At 38.6% G+C, this 16429-nt stretch overlaps 1 protein-coding gene across 1 annotated transcript in view; it reads right to left on the bottom strand.

Annotated features, from left to right (window-relative positions):
• kcnh1b (potassium voltage-gated channel, subfamily H (eag-related), member 1b) overlaps positions 1 to 16429 on the bottom strand; it is a 112446-nt gene that overhangs the window by 79766 nt on the left and 16251 nt on the right. The window contains exon 7 of the mRNA XM_016256774.1: positions 13119 to 13548. Coding sequence (XP_016112260.1) covers positions 13119 to 13548 — 430 coding nt within the window. The remainder of the gene's footprint in view (positions 1 to 13118; positions 13549 to 16429) is intronic.

Here is a 16429-nt window from a genome sequence, read left to right as displayed (position 1 = left end):
TTTAATTCGGCATGGCAAGAGAGTACCAGATTTACTCCAGCCGAAGTCATGCTGGGTCGAAAGTTGAAAGGTCCTTTAGAAAGGGCAATTCTTAGAACACCTGACACAGACAGCCCAGCCTACCCCGTTCTGGAGAGGTACAAGGAGTTGATCAAGACTGTGCAGAGGAATGTGGAACGAGCCCAAGAAAAACAACGTTATTACTACAACTTACGAAGACGACTAGCTCTCTTCCAGGTCGGAGACTTGGTTTGGGTTCGTAGGCATCCCCTGTCACGAGCCAGTGATGGTTTTATGGCCAAGCTTGCTCCGAAGTGGAAAGGTCCTACTAAAGTGATCAAATGCCTTGGCCAGGTGAATTATTCAGTATCTTTTGGAGGTGACCCTGATCATGTAGATACTTTTCATGTTCAAAACTTGAAGCCGTATTATGGTACTGTTGAATCTCTTTCCAATTAAGGGGGGATATGTAACTGTCATAGCCGGTCACAAGGTTCATTTTGTATTATCTTGGTGTGCTATGTTCTTCCGGACCATTAGGTGGCCCTAGTAGCTCTACCATTTATGTATGAAGGAAGCAGTCGAGTGAGAGAGAGACTCAGTTTGAACTCCACATGGTTTCTTGCTGTGCTACAAACAATCCTGGTTTGAGAAACATTTTGTTTGCTGCTCAACCGTAAGTTTGATGTTTTATGTCACCCATTGTTGTATTTTGTAGAATCTTGGTGAAAGCTTATGAAGGTTATTTTGCAATGATTTGTATACCATGTTTGTTTGGTTTATGGACTCTGACTGGTTGTTCTCTTTTCTAGAGGATTTTCTTGTTTTGCCTCTTCTTGTGATTAATTGTAATGCAATGCATGCTGAGGCTAGCATGTTTACAACCATGTTGCTGTGTGGATGCACAACTGTGGAGTTCTTTTTAGTGCATTATTGCAAATGCTCAAGGATTATACCCAAAGCGTTCCTGGCCCCCTACTTCAAGGACTTCTACAAATACAGAAATCAACTAATCATCAGATAAGACAGTTGATTTATTCATGAACTACAACCATTGACCTGTACTGGTTTGGCTAATCTACAGATTATGGGACATTTCACATTCAAGCCTTTGCACATTTCCACTGGATGTTGTTTCATTGCTTAATTTTATTCTTTTTGTCAGCCCTGGGTGAGGTTGTTTGTTGGTGCTTTTATAAATGATTGCTTGTAACTATGGAGTGAAAATGGTTTAATACACATTTGGAAAAGGAATTTAGACTGTTTTGGGCAGTCTTACACCCAATAACCAATTAGACCCTTTGCAAATATACTAATCCCCCCCTTTTTTCTGGTATAGCAATCACAGTTTTGAATAGCTGGGACAGTTATAGAGTGCTGGGGCAGTCTGTTTCTCTCTTATTCCGAGGTCACTGTAGCCACCAGATCCAGTCTGTATCCAGATCAGATGGTCACTGCAGTCACCCGGATCCAGTATGTATTCAGACCAGATGGTGGATCAGCACCTAGAAAGGACCTCCACAGCCCTGAAAGACAGCGGAGACCAGGACAACTAGATGAGATACAGATCCCCTGTAAAGACCTTGTCTCAGACGACCACAGGAACCAGATGAGTCCTCTACACAATGTGACTTTGCTGCAGCCTGAAATTGAACTGCTGGTTTTGTCTGGTCAGTGGAGAACTGGCCCCCCGACTGAGCCTGGTTTCTCCTAAGGTTTTTTTCTCCATTCTGTCACCGATGGAGTTTTGGTTCCTTGCTGCTGTGGCCTCTGGCTTGCTTAGTTGGGGACACTTCATTTCCAGCGATATCGTTGACTTGATTGCAAAGATACTATTTAAACTGAACTGAGCTGGATGATGACATCACTGAATTCAATGATGAACTGTCTTTAACTGAAAAATGAGTGTTTACTATTGTCATTTTGCATTATTGACTCTATTTTTCTAATTAATGCCGTTCAGTTGCTTTAACACAATCTGTATTGTTAAAAGTGCTATACAAATAAAGGTGACTTGACTTGTCTCTTACACAGCACAATCCCCAGAGTTAAATCAACTCTGTTCAGAGAAAATTTGGTCCCACTAGAAATAGTGTTAAAGTAACTCTCTGAACTCTCTAAAGTTATCTCTGCTTCAGTGTTATCTCATTAACTTTAACTCTGCTTCAGTGTTACTTAACGCTATTTCTAGTGGGACCAAATGTTCTCTGAACAGAGTTGATTTAACTCTGGGGATTGTGCTGTGTAACTCTCTATTAGAGTATTTAGAGCAGCACCATTGCACCTGCTAACAAAGTTTAGTTGCACAGCACAGTTTAGTTCCACATTTTTAAAGTTAATGTCTCTTTTCACCAACCCAGGCTCATGCTTGCGGCAGCGTTTCTGCAACTGATATTATGTAGCTTACATTTCAAAGTGAAATGTCCAGTAAGTGGTCGATTCAAAATGCCACATTTTTATCATGTTGGTACAGGCATGCATTGCTGCATGTTTATTATGTTGTTTTAGGACTGTATTGCCACAGTTCAGAATTCAAATGCCCGGTGAATGTCGCTAAAAGGTCAATGCTCTATAGTGTTGGAAAATAACATACCCCCTACACCAAACCCTAAACAACTGTGCAACCATGCTGTTTTAACTTCCTTCTACATGGGTTTGAGCTGTTTTGTCGAGCTGTAGTTTCTCGGGATTTGTACTGGAGCACTTCACCGAGCAAACCGACTGCGTTAGAAAACCCATACATGTGAAGCTGTTTGTGTAATGCTTATGTTCAAAAGTATCAGTTTTCAAATCTTGCAGCATGTTAAAATAGTTTTGAAGTCAATATTGTGAAAGGAACTGTGTGAAAATGAGTCTTTCCTAATCGAAACTCTAGGCCCGTAAATCACACTTGTGTGAAAAGGAATAAAAGTTGTCAGACTTTTACTGCCTCCGGTGTTCATTTCGACTGAAAACTGCAGCATTTTCTTTTACACATAGAAGTTTTTTTTTTTTTTAGTTTTCTAGAAACATATAGAGGCAGGTATTTCCAATGAGCCTGGGTAGTGTTTTGCCCTATGATGGAATGGTCCGTTCCCTGAGTACGACCTGAGACCCTGGGATAGGCACTAGTATGACATGTCACGGTTTGTGCCAAATGAAAACTGGGTATCATTTGACACGATACTGTACCAAATCTAAAGACAAGAGTGTGGTGATTTTTGGTCAACAAAAGACGATTTGGAAAAAAAATTTAAATTTTGCCTCATAACTTGAAGTTTTATGTTATTCCTCACCTCTCTATGGATCACATTAGCTCAGTTTCTGCCAGGGCAGGGCCCAATTCACAACAGTCACATCATGACAATGGCCCTGTAATCACAGCGCAGTAATGTGTTAACAGCCTCCACAGAGACGAGACGCTCTCTCATGCAAGACAAGCTGTACGAGACTCTGTAGTTAATGATATAACCACAGTCAGACACAAAAGTTTGTTGCATCATTAAAGGCACTGTACAGAAGCTACAGGTCCTGTGTGATCCTGCGTTTTTACCCTAACCAGTTACCAGCAGCTACAACAAGTGACAAGTGAATTTTGTTGCTTGTTTGCTATTTTTGTAGTGTAGCTCTGGATAGCCCTGTCCACAATGAAATATTACGGTCTTGCTCCATATATAGCCATATGTGAAACATCAACTATCTCCTTATTGGTTATGATTGTTTGGCAGCACATAACATTTTTTTTTCTTTCAGATTGAACAGAAAATGTTGTTTCTGAAAGTCACAAAAAAAAGAAAATCAATAAATGGCACCTTTTTCATGCTCTAAAGCATTTTGAGTGCATATTTAAACAAACCAAACACCATTAATGACACCCCTCCCACTCTCAAAGGGCTTTGTTAATGAAATAATCATCACTTTAATGGTTTCTGTGTTCTCTTCCAATGAGCCTCCAGGGTGAGAAGAGACGAAGAAAAGCAAGTAACAAACAGAGAAGAGAGGTTGTCAGGACCGTATGAGAGCTCTCTCTCTCTCTCTCTCTCTCTCTCTGCCCTTCTCTCTCATAAGTAAAACTACAGAGCCGCAAAAGCACAGAATCAATACTGGCAAAGTATTATTCTGGAAAATATGTCAAAAATACATATACACTTTCTTTACAAGTTTTCCTTTTTTGTTAATAATGGTTTTTAAATAATGGTTCAAAAATGTTAGATGGCACAAACATTAAAGAAAATGTAGTTAACACAGTGACAGATTGACTTATATCTTGATTGTAAGTGTACACATCATGATAATTAGTTTTACTATTTTAATTAATTTAATTCTCATTGACCTTGACACAGTCATGAGGGTCTCCAGGGGTCTATGAATAAAGTCAGACTACTACAAATCTATATTTTGTATTTTGTGAATAAATAATACACAAATATAACCATTTAAATACAATGTAAAAATGTTACTCGCATGTGATACATATACACTGTAAAAAATTGCCAGGGATTTACAGGATTAAAGAGTATTATTTTACAATAAAATACTGTAGTCAGAAATATACTGTGAAAACAATGTATGCCTGGTCATTTTCTTACAAATGGCTGTGAATAAACAGCAGAATGATGCTAACATCAGTTATGTACTGCTCTTGATTTACTGTGAATTCACATTATAAAGTTGTCTTTAACTGCATCTGTGAGAAATTGTTATATACTACTGTACTTGTTTTGAAGTCACCATAATAGTGATTGGTGATCTTATTAGTTTGGGCTCTTTGACCTTTATATTCATATTCAAATTTCTTCTCTAGTCATGTCAGAAGTGTGACAAATGAAAACATTTGTTAAAATGATCACACGCTAGAATATGAAATAAGCGAATTGCCTGACTTTAAGTCAAACTATTCTTAGCATAAACATGAAGATTTTATTTTAGATTAATCAATAACTTATTTTATATCAATAACTGTTTGTGGATGGATCTTTCACAATAGTGAAGCGTCTGCTGAGAAATGTCTTTGAAAGATGTGACATCATCAATACTCGACACACAAAACACAACAATAATAACACTCAACAAATAAAAGCAACACTTACAACATAAACCAACATTACAGAATAAACCAACAACACAAACTGCTAAAAGTGAACCAAAAACAAGTTCAGTAGCACAAATAAAACCAACAAGAATTTAAAAACTACAGCATGATTTATTGATGTTGCATTGCATGCTGGGAACCTTCAGAGTACATCTGCACTGTAGAAACACAGCATGATGCTGTTTGCTTACAAGAAAATTCTGAGAGTGCAGTTAGATACAAGAGAAGTCCCACTGTGAAATTACTGTGAAATTAATGCAATGATTGACCTGGAATATACTGTAATTTCAGGAAGTGTGTACATGAAACAGAAGCATAGCCACATAGTGCATGTGTGTGTGTGTGCGAGTGCTTGAGCATGTGCGTGCGTGTGCTAGTGTGAGAGTGTGCGAGTGTGAGTGTGTGCGTGCGTGTGTGTGTATGTGTGAGAGAGAGTGATAATATTTATATATTTGGACAAAGCTTTCAACTAAATATTGTAAATTTTTCAAGGAATAACTCGGATTCCCAAATAAATAAAAGTGGGAAACTTCTACTTGAGCTCTGTCGAAGCCTCGGTCTGTACCTGGTCAATGGCAGGGTGAGAGGGGATTCTCCAGGAAGATACACCTACAGTTCATTTCATGGTTGCTCAACAGTTGATTATATGATCACAGAATTTATTCTCTTTCAAAGCATTCACGGTCAAACCACTGACACCCCTATCAGACCAAAGTCAAACTGTATGTTTAAAAAGGAAAGAAAATGCTAACATACATCCACAACCCAGTAAGCCATATAATATTAGAAAAAACGTACTGATGGGTCCAAAACAACACTGAAAAAATACCTGACTGCAAATGACCAATGTATACCAATGTATACTTATGGATAACTTTATAGAAAACATTTAATCATAATGAATACGGTGTAAATCTGGCTGTAGAAAACATAAATTACATATCTGATTATTTGGCAACAATAGCAAAACCACTAAGAAAACTCATAAGCAATAACAAGAGAACAAATTTATTTTTGTAAAAGAACAAAGAAAAAATGAAGGCAGCTTGCAAATCAAAAACACAGACAACCAGACAGTTTAGATTCACGTCTACATTATTATGAAGAGCTTAAAAAATATAAAAATACACTCAGAAAGAAGAAAGAACAGTACATCCAAAACCAGCTGAAAACAATTGAAGAATCTGTCAAGTCAAACAGTTTTTGGAATCTTCTGAATAAAAAGAACCATGAAGAAATAATTATACAAAACATAAGCACCTGGGAAAATCACTTTGAACAACTTTATTGCAAAATAAACATGAATACAGAACCAGAATTAAACCATATAGATTACATAATTGGCGAATACCAAAATCCACTAGATTACCCGATCACAGAAAAAGAGCTGATGGATAAAGTACAGGCTCTGACAACAAAAAAAGGCAAGTGGACCAGACGGCATCCTAAATGATATGCTTAAAAATACAAATCACAAATTGGCCAAAATGAAACTGTTCAACTTGGTTCTGAGTGTTGGTTATTTCCCTGACATATGGAACAAAGGACTCAAAACGCCCATATTCAAGAGTGGAGACAAATCAGACCCAAAAAATTACAGAGGCATCTGTGTAAGCAGTAATCTGGGGAAGCTGTTCTGCAGTATCATCAACACAAGACTTGTACACTTCCTCACAGAGCACAGTGTCCTCAGCAAAAGTCAGATTGGATTCTCACCAAATTATAGAACAACAGACCACATCTTCACTCTACACACCCTGATCAACAAATACGTTAACCAAAACAAAACCAAAATATATGCTTGCTTTGTAGATTTCCAAAAGGCCTTTGACTCAATTTGGCATGGAGGTCTGCTGTCAACACTTCTAGAATCAGGTATCAGGGGTAAAACATACAATATCATAAAAACAATGTATTCAAACAATCAATGCGCAATTAAAATTGGAAATAAACAAACAGAATTCTTCTCTCAAGGACGGGGTGTAAGGCAGGGCTGTCCTCTATCACTGACCCTCTTCAATATCTACATTAACGAATTGGCGAAACTCCTGGAACAATCAGCAGCACCTGGCCTCACACTACATGACTCCAACATAAAGCTCTTGCTGTTTGCAGATAATCTGGTTCTTCTGTCTTCAACAGAACAGGGTTTACAGCAGAACCTAGACATCCTAGACATGAATATACCACCAACTACACATACCTCGGGCTGAAAATAAGTGCAACTGGTAAGCTAAATTTAGCTGTGAATGCAAGAACGGCTTTCTATGTCATTAAAAAATAATCCAAATTGAACTTTCAATCAGAATCTGGCTCAAAATATTCCAATCAGTCATAGAACCTATTGCATTATATGGCAGTGAAGTGTGGGGTCCTCTCCTAAATCATGAATTTGAAAAATAGGACAACAATCCAATTGAAGCCCTGCATGCTGAGTTCTGTAAGAGTATCCTAAGAGTACAGAGGAGCACACCGAACAACGCATGCAGGGCAGAATTAGGCCAATACCCTCTACTAATGCGCTTTGAGAAAGGAGCCATCAAATTTTGGAAACACCTAAACATGAGTGACCTCAACTCTTACCATTTTAAAGCCCTTAAAAGCCATGAAATGAACACTGAAAAACAGTCCCCTGATTCAGACGGTCCTGAAGCTGCAAAAACAAACAAACTAACATGACTAACAGCAGCTATCTAACTTAATGTAAATTAAGAAGATGAATGACGAGGTACAGACTGAGCAATCATACTCTGACTATAGAGACGGGCAGATATCGGCAGTACTGGCTGCCCAAAGAGAGCCGCATCTGCCCTTACTGTACCCACATAGCAACACTTCCTCACCCGCTGCCCAAACTATGAAATTAGGAAGAAATTTCATCCAAAATTTGCCCTGACTTTGAAATGTTAAACAATAAAACACAACTTCCATATTTATTAGGTGAAAAACAAAATTGTATCTTACTAGCAGCAAGATACATTGATGCCTGTCACTAAAAGAGGAGTCAACAAATCAGTGATGTGCGCGCACGCACGCACACACACACACACACACACACACACACCACATTGAATTTTAAATTCTTCATAGAATACTAAAATGTTGATTTGTTCTACTTCTTAAGTGTATATGCATGTTTTTTTATATCTGCTCTAGATTCAATGTAAACACTATGCTGTGACAATACATTGTAACAATTGTCATGCCAATAAAGCACAAATTTAATTTAATTTGAGAGAGAGAGAGAGAGAGAGAGAGAGTTTTAGCGTTTTAGTCCTGTCCTGTATTCAGACACATTCTTGCAATGGCCCTAGTTTTGCTGCTCCCATTTACAGACTGACTGTTCCATTGTTTACACACAGCAGCACAAGTGGTGGACAGTAACGAAGTAGTTTTACTTCGTTACTGTACTTAAGTACATTTTTCAAGTATCTGTACTTTACTGGAGTAGTTTTATTTTGAGTAACTTTTACTTTTACTTCACTACATTCCAAAGCATAAGATCGTACTTTTTACTTCACTACATTTCATAAAACTTATCGTTACTCCTTATAATATATCACATGCTCCGAGACGCAGAAGCGGTGTCTGATTCAAGAACGAACTGATTCTTTTCAATGAACCTTTTAAATCGGTTCGCAAATCGCACCAAACGATGGAAACTATCCGATTGTAGCTGTTCTTGAGTCGACAACTCACTGATTCAAATGATCCGTTTAGTGCGAGTCTCCAGTGAACTGAATTCACAAGTAAAGAACCGGGAGATCTTGTGAGCGCGCGCGTCTGATACTGTTAAAAGTAAGTTACTAATGTCGAATTTTAGGATGAATTATTGTAACTGAAAGTCATATTTAGGTCAAAGCTGTCAGTTGTTTGTGAACTAAATCTGCTGTAAAGGGTGATCTGTTTAAGCCCACTGAAATGCTTAAATGCACACACATTAACATCAGAGTTTCTATGTTTTAGGTCAAAAAACATTAAAATAACTCATGCACGTTCATCTTCCCCGCTGCTGTAACATTAGCAGTTTTACTAAAATATTATGCATTTAGCCCTATGTGACATCTGTTTTTATATTGTTTGTCAGCACACATAGCCTAAGTTACTATGTATCTGGATCAACTAGCCGAGCAGACAAATATAAATGTTTATTCATAACCATGCTGAAAATAAGTCAATAATGTTAGCTGATGCTAACTGTCTAGCTAACGAGCTTGCTGGTGCTAAATTGATTGATGAAACCTACATTTTTTTAAATAAAGTCCAAATATTTTTATTCAACCACCTAGATAGATTACAAATCTATTTTAAACATTCACTCACAAAAAAATAAATAATTTCTAATCAATGACTTAACCACAAGCAACCTGGATTTTATGTTTCTAAATGAAACATGGCTGGAAGACAGCTGCAGTGCAACAGTCCTCAATGAAAACGTCCCTCCTAACCTTTACTTTCATGAGTGTTTGCAGGACTGTTAGGAGAGGTGGAGGTGTAGCTGCTCTATTTAAAGATGTCTATCAATGCAAGCAAGTGTCATTTGGTCAGTACTTGTCTTTTGAATATCTAGGGATTGTCCTGAAAGGTGCTCTACGCATTCTGTTTATCATTATTTACAGGCCTCCAAAATACTCTCCAGCCTTTGTTGAAGAGTTCACAGAAATGTTATCAATGATTTCCTCAGAGTTTGAATGTTTTGCTATTGCAGGGGATTTTAATATGCACATAGATAATGCAGAAATCAAAACTTCAAAATAAATTATAACTGTTTTAAACACTTTTGACCTGATTCAGCATGTGCATGAACCCACACACAAACGTGAACATAATATAAATTTAATCATCAGTAGAGGTCTAAACATTTCATCCAATGTTATTAAGAACGTGGCACTATCTGATCACTTCTGTATTTTCTTTGATATATTGATCTCTGCTACCATTGAATCTAGATCTGTCTCTGTCAGAAAGATATGCATTAACGAGAACACTAGTGTGCTATTTATGGAGGCTATATCTTTAACACCAAGCATTTCTGCAGACTCTGTTGATCGTCTCCTTGATTCCTTTAACTCAAAATTTAAGAATGTTATTGAAACTTGAAATTCACTATAGCATCTATAAAGACAGCCTTTGTGCTTTCAATGTGGAACTACCCACAGCTAGACAGAGTTTCTTCTCAAACCTTATAAACAGTAACTTAAACAACACTCGCACTCTTTTTGCTACTGTTGAGAGACTGACAAACACCCCAAGTCAGCTTGCCAGTGAAATGCTCTCCGATAGCAAATGCAATGAGTTTGCGTCCTTCTTTTCTGAGAAGATCATTAATATCAGGAAGGTGATTAGCACATCCTCAAGTTATGCAGAGGTCAGACAGATTAAGACTAATGTTCTGACAGAGGTCAGAACCGCAATATCAAAAAGAAGATACTATGTCTATTTTTGAAGCAATTGAGAGCAACATTTTGGAAGAAATAGTGCAGCACCTAAAATCGTCAACCTGCTATCTTGACACACTTCCCACACCTTTTTTCAAAAGGGTGCTTAACTGTTTGGAAGCAGATCTCTTAGAAGTGGTGAATGTCTCACTTCTTTCTTGGATGTTTCCAGACTCCCTGAAAACTGCAGTTGTTAAGCCCCTTCTGAAAAAGAGCAATCTTGATAACACAATTTTGAGCAATTATAGACCAATATCAAATCTTCCTTTTATAGGCAAGATTATTGAAAAGGTAGTTTTTAATCAGCTGAACAAACTCAGGTTTGTTCAGGTCATGCTTAGGTTGTTATGTGAGTATAGGAGAGCATAAGTCTTAAGTGGACGTCCATGACATGCGGAGTCCCACAAGGCTCAATTCTTGCACCGCTCTTGTTTAGCCTGTATTTGCTGCCACTAAGTAAAATAATGAGAAAGAACCAAATTGCCTATCACAGCTATGCTGATGATACCCAGATTTACCTAGCCTTATCACCAAATGACTACAGCTTCATTGACTCCCTCTGCCAATGCATTGATGAAAATAACAGTTGGATGTTAAACAAGGAGAAAACTGAAGCCATTGCATTTGGAAACAAAAATGAAGTTCTCAAGGTATTCTGACTAGAACCAGAAAATCTGAGCATATCACACCAGTCCTCAGTTCCCTACACTGGCTTCCAGTTACATTTTGGATTGATTTTAAAGTACTTTTACTTGTTTATAAATCACTCAATGGCCTACGACCTAAATACATTGCAGATATGCTCACTGACTATAAACCTAACAGACCACTCAGATCATTAGGATCGAGTTAGTTAGAAATACCAAGGGTTCACTCAAAACAAGGGGAGTCCGCTTTTAGCTATTTTGGAGTCCGCAGTTGGAATCAGCTTCCAGAAGAGATTAGATGTGCTAAAACATTAGTCACATTTAAATCTAGACTCAAAACTCATCTCTTTACCTGTGCATTTATTGAATGAGCACTGTGCGATGTCCGAACTGAGTGCACTGTATTTTATGTATGTATAATCATTTTCTATTTTTTACTGTCTTAAATTCATTTTAAATCATTTTCAAAGTTTTTAAATTCCTTGTTTTATTTTTGTGATTATTTTTTTATGATTATTTTACTTTATTTTATGTAGAGCACTTTGAATTACCATTGTGTACGAAATGTGCTATATAAATAAACTTGCCTTGCCTTGTTGTAATGCAAAAGGATTCATTTTCTTTAAGTGGAATCTAATATCATCTTCTCCCTGTGCGTGTGTGTGGCTAAAGCGTTGTCACGTTGACTGAATGTGTGCCTGCTGTGTTTCCTGTGCATCAGCAGGATCACACTGTGAACTTCTGTCTTTCTGTCAGTCTCCCCCCACTTTTATGACACTCCGCATCACCGTCACCCTCAGGCGGCCAGCAGCATCACTCATGCCTTGAACAGGGCAAACCCACAGAGACCCCACACAACCACACTAACTGTGCCTGTACGCAATAGCACATTTAGGTTTTAAGTGGGTAAAATCCAGAGTAAAATGTGCACTTACTTCAAGAATACACTACAAGATGCAATACCAACAAGATACAGTCTTTTCTCAGTTTAGCTAATATATGGTGATACGGTGCAGCCACATTAGCAACATTTCAGTCAGATTTTGCAAGCAAAAAAAAGGTTGTCCATTGTTAATAGTGTAGAAATGCAAAAAAGCACCGCTGAACAAAGGTAAGTGGGACCATACCTCAGTGTGTAATATGTGTAACATGAACATTGTAAAATAAACTATTACCAAAAGACTGTCTATTAATACTCCAATGACTGCTGGCTGACATGTAGATGCAAAGTTACTAATAGTCAACCAAATTTCTAAAGTGGACCATCCAAATAAATTGTTACCCGTACATGTAGTTAATTAGAATTACTCTGTAATTATTTATCCTAATGCTGGAGCACTAAAATAATGTGTGACCTTGTATTTACTGTGGTAGTCAACAGCACGTCACAGATGCAGCCCAGTTGTATTTAATCTGGAAAACTGCTTTTCTGAAGCATTTCTGAATTCTGCCAGTGCAGGAAATTAGAGCTTTCCCAGAACTAAGCAATTATGTAATTCATCATAGTGTTCTCAAGACATCTGTCTGGACAGAATATAATCTAGATCACAACAGGGCTCTGTATAGAACTGATATTCCACTGACAGTGTGAGAACACACCTGCAGTCCAAAGATTTACAACAAACACAGTGACCCTAAACATCTTTACAGGTTTTTTTCTGAACTATAATTGATAGCCTACAGACTAGTGTCTTTTTCTGACTGTTTGTTGTTTGAGGAAATTGATCCCTACAATCTAAAAAATGCTGGGTTGTTTCAACCCAATTTTGGGTCAAATATGGACTAACCCAGCTGTTGGGTTACATTTTTTCTATTATTTTTTTCAATTAACCCAGCGCTGGGTTATATTTAACCTAGCATTTTTTAGAGTGTAATGGATCTCTCAGTCTTTTTTGTTCTAAAATATACAAGTTACGTAGTGCCACAGTCATGCTGAGGTCAAGAAATGTGGATTTTACTCACAGCCAATCATCATCATGGCCACGGCGAAGATCTTCTCTCCATCCGTTGTGGGGGCGATGTTCCCGAAGCCAATACTGGTCAGGCTGGTCATGGTGAAGTACAATGACGTGATGTAGACCGAATCTTTGCTTGGACCCCCTTCCCACTTTCCTGTGCCACTGGCATTGAAGCAATATGGTGTGCCAACGGATTCTCCCAGAAGATAGAGCCAGCTGTCCCTACGGACCATGTTGTTTGCTTCATCTATGACCTCATAGTCTCCAATGCTGTACCAGATACAGGCCAGCCAGTGGGCAGCCAGGCCGAACACACAAACCAGCAACAGCAGCACCGCCGCACCGTATTCAATGTAATGATCCAGCTTACGGGCCACACGGCCGAGTCGCAACAAACGCACCACCTTCAGAGAGCTGAAGAGGCTGCTTATGCCCTGCAAGAAATGACAGAAGTGGTTAATGAATAATTTATCTTTAGAAGATGTTTTACCCATAGTGACTTACAATACAGGCCACTTATTATAGCCAGTCCTAAAATGGTCTTATTACGACTGTGCAATTTCAGCAATCTTTTAAGATCATTTAAAGGGTTAGTTCACCCAAAAATGAAAATTAGGCTGTGTTTTACTCACCCCAGAGCCATCCTAGGTGTATATGACTTTCTTCTTTCAGACAAATCCAGTCGGAGTTAGATTAAAAATTGTCCTGGCTATTCCAAGCTCTATCATTGCAGTCAGCGGGTGTTGCAGTGCTTCAGTCCCAAAGAAGTGAAATAAAAAGTGCCCATCCATAAAAACAAATGTCTCACACGGCTCCGGGGGGTGAAAGAAGGCCTCCTGTAGCGTTTTTGTAAGAAAAATATCCATATTCAAAATATAATAATCATTTTAATCTAGCTTGCGCTCACTGTTGTAAACGGAAGCAGTTCCGGGCGGATGACGTATGAGGTCAGCGCTGCGCATGTGTCGGTCAGAAGAGACGAACTTCTTTCAGACAAATCCAGTCGGAGTTAGATTAAAAATTGTCCTGGCTATTCCAAGCTCTATCATTGCAGTCAGCGGGTGTTGCAGTGCTTCAGTCCCAAAGAAGTGAAATAAAAAGTGCCCATCCATAAAAACAAATGTCTCACACGGCTCCGGGGGGTGAAAGAAGGCCTCCTGTAGCGTTTTTGTAAGAAAAATATCCATATTCAAAATATAATAATCATTTTAATCTAGCTTGCGCTCACTGTTGTAAACGGAAGCAGTTCCGGGCGGATGACGTATGAGGTCAGCGCTGCGCATGTGCCGCTCAGAAGTGACGAATGCGGAAATGCAGCGGAGAGATCAAAACAAAACAACGGTCACTAATTAGAAGTACAAAACGAGTATTTGTAAAGAAGAATGTTGATATAAGCCAAGAGGAGACTGGTTGGAAACTTTGCTTCCTTTGATCCTGTAAACAAACATTGGTTTTCACGAGACTCACCAGCACATGCGCAGCGCTGAACTCATTCGTCATCCGCCCGGAGCTGCTTCCGTGTACAACTGTTGGCGCAAGCTACATTAAAGTGATTATTACGTTTTGAATATGGATATTTTTTTACAAAATGCATCGATTCACTACAGGAGGCCTTTGTTCGCCCTCCGGAGCCATGTGAGATGCTTTTTTTAATGGATGGGCGCTTTTTATTTAATTTCTTTTGGACTGATGCAAGCAACACCTGCTGAGTGGCATTAAACAGCTTGAAAGATCAAAGACAATTTTTAATATAACTCCAACTGGATTCATCTGAAAGAAGAAAGTCATACACCTAGGATGGCTCTGGGGTGAGTAAAACACAGCCTAATTTTCATTTTAGGGTGAACTAACCCTTTAAAGCACACTGTGCGACATGTCAACGTATTCTACTCTAAACCTAAATTTTAATTTCAGTTTTTATTTTCATTAGCCTCATTACCCTGCAGAAGCACCTTAACGCTTTATCGCAGTGGCTGGGCTTTAACTGTATTCTGCTAGCAGCATTAGCAAAAAAAAAGCATGGATAACTGATGTTGATGTGCCCAGCACAGGCGTCCTCTGCTGCTACTCTGGGAAACAGGACTGTGTGTGTGTGTGTGTGTGTGTAAACTCTGTAATCTCTTGCTCTGACACTCCTGTTCCGCTGCAGGCTCTGCTACTGTGGCCTGACAGCTACGTAAAGCTCCGTAGTACTGTGCTTAAGTGGTGACATGACATTGCTAAAAGAGAACATTATTTTTGTGTATTTGGTGTAATGAAATGTGTTTATGCGGTTTAAGGTTCAAAAACACATTATTTTCCACATTATTGTTTCTCCTCTATGCCCCGCCTTTCTGAAACGAGTCAATTTTTACAAAGCTCATCATTCTGAAAAGTGAGGTGTGCTCTGATTAGCCAGCTATCCAGTGCGTTGTGATTGGCTGAATACCTCAAGCATGTGACAGAAATGTTACGCCCCTTACCATACTGTGATTCAGTGTGATACAATGAAACCCATTACAAACGAGGCATTTGTAGCATCCAGTGGGGACATCATTACTGCTTATAATTACTTATACTGTCTTTTTACGCATTGCATTGCACCGCGCCGCGTAAACATAAAACAATGTCTGCATTTGTGATCGGAGAAACGACAAACAACAAGCACTACTCTAAACTGCTCAAAACTCGCGTTTCAATCATCAGTGACAAATCCTTTAAATATGAAAACGTACTTACAGGCTGTGAGTCAGCATTATTTGTCAACATCATAGACTGTATAGGGTCAGCATGCGTGCCGAAGGGGAAACATGGGAACTGAATTCACCAGAACACTGGCATTGTAGGCTACTCTCCCAGGAAACAGGGTAACGCTTTAGATTACAACCCGCAATGTACTGCGTAAGTAAACAGAATTTACAGCGTAACTTTTTTGTAATTACAGTGTACCTATTCAGTACCTCCATGTAGTTATAAGGGAACAATATGTGAAGTTTGGGGAATAAAGGAGTAATAATCTGTAAGATTACAAATTATTTCTACTGTAAGTATTTTGAAACTAAGTGATACCTATTCTAATATTATGTGGTATGTATGACCTAACAACAATCTTATATTTGCAACCGAAAACATTCACTGTGTAGTTTTATAGCCTACACATATAAAACACGTTGGTAATTGTTTCAATTCAAACGCTCGGATGAGACTGTTGGGTTAGGAAACTGGCTTGATTTGACCCAATTTGGGTTGATATCAGTAATAAGTAACCCGACGTTGCTGGGTTATGAATGTGGAGGACGTGAATGAGAGCATGCAGCAAGTCACGTGAGTTCAAAC

Source organism: Sinocyclocheilus grahami, unplaced genomic scaffold (assembly GCF_001515645.1).
Source record: "Sinocyclocheilus grahami isolate Dianchi unplaced genomic scaffold, SAMN03320097.WGS_v1.1 scaffold1474.1, whole genome shotgun sequence".
Lineage (NCBI taxonomy): Eukaryota > Metazoa > Chordata > Actinopteri > Cypriniformes > Cyprinidae > Sinocyclocheilus > Sinocyclocheilus grahami.
The sequence above is the reverse complement of the archived record's forward strand: the minus strand, read 5'-3'. Positions and strand labels throughout refer to the sequence as shown.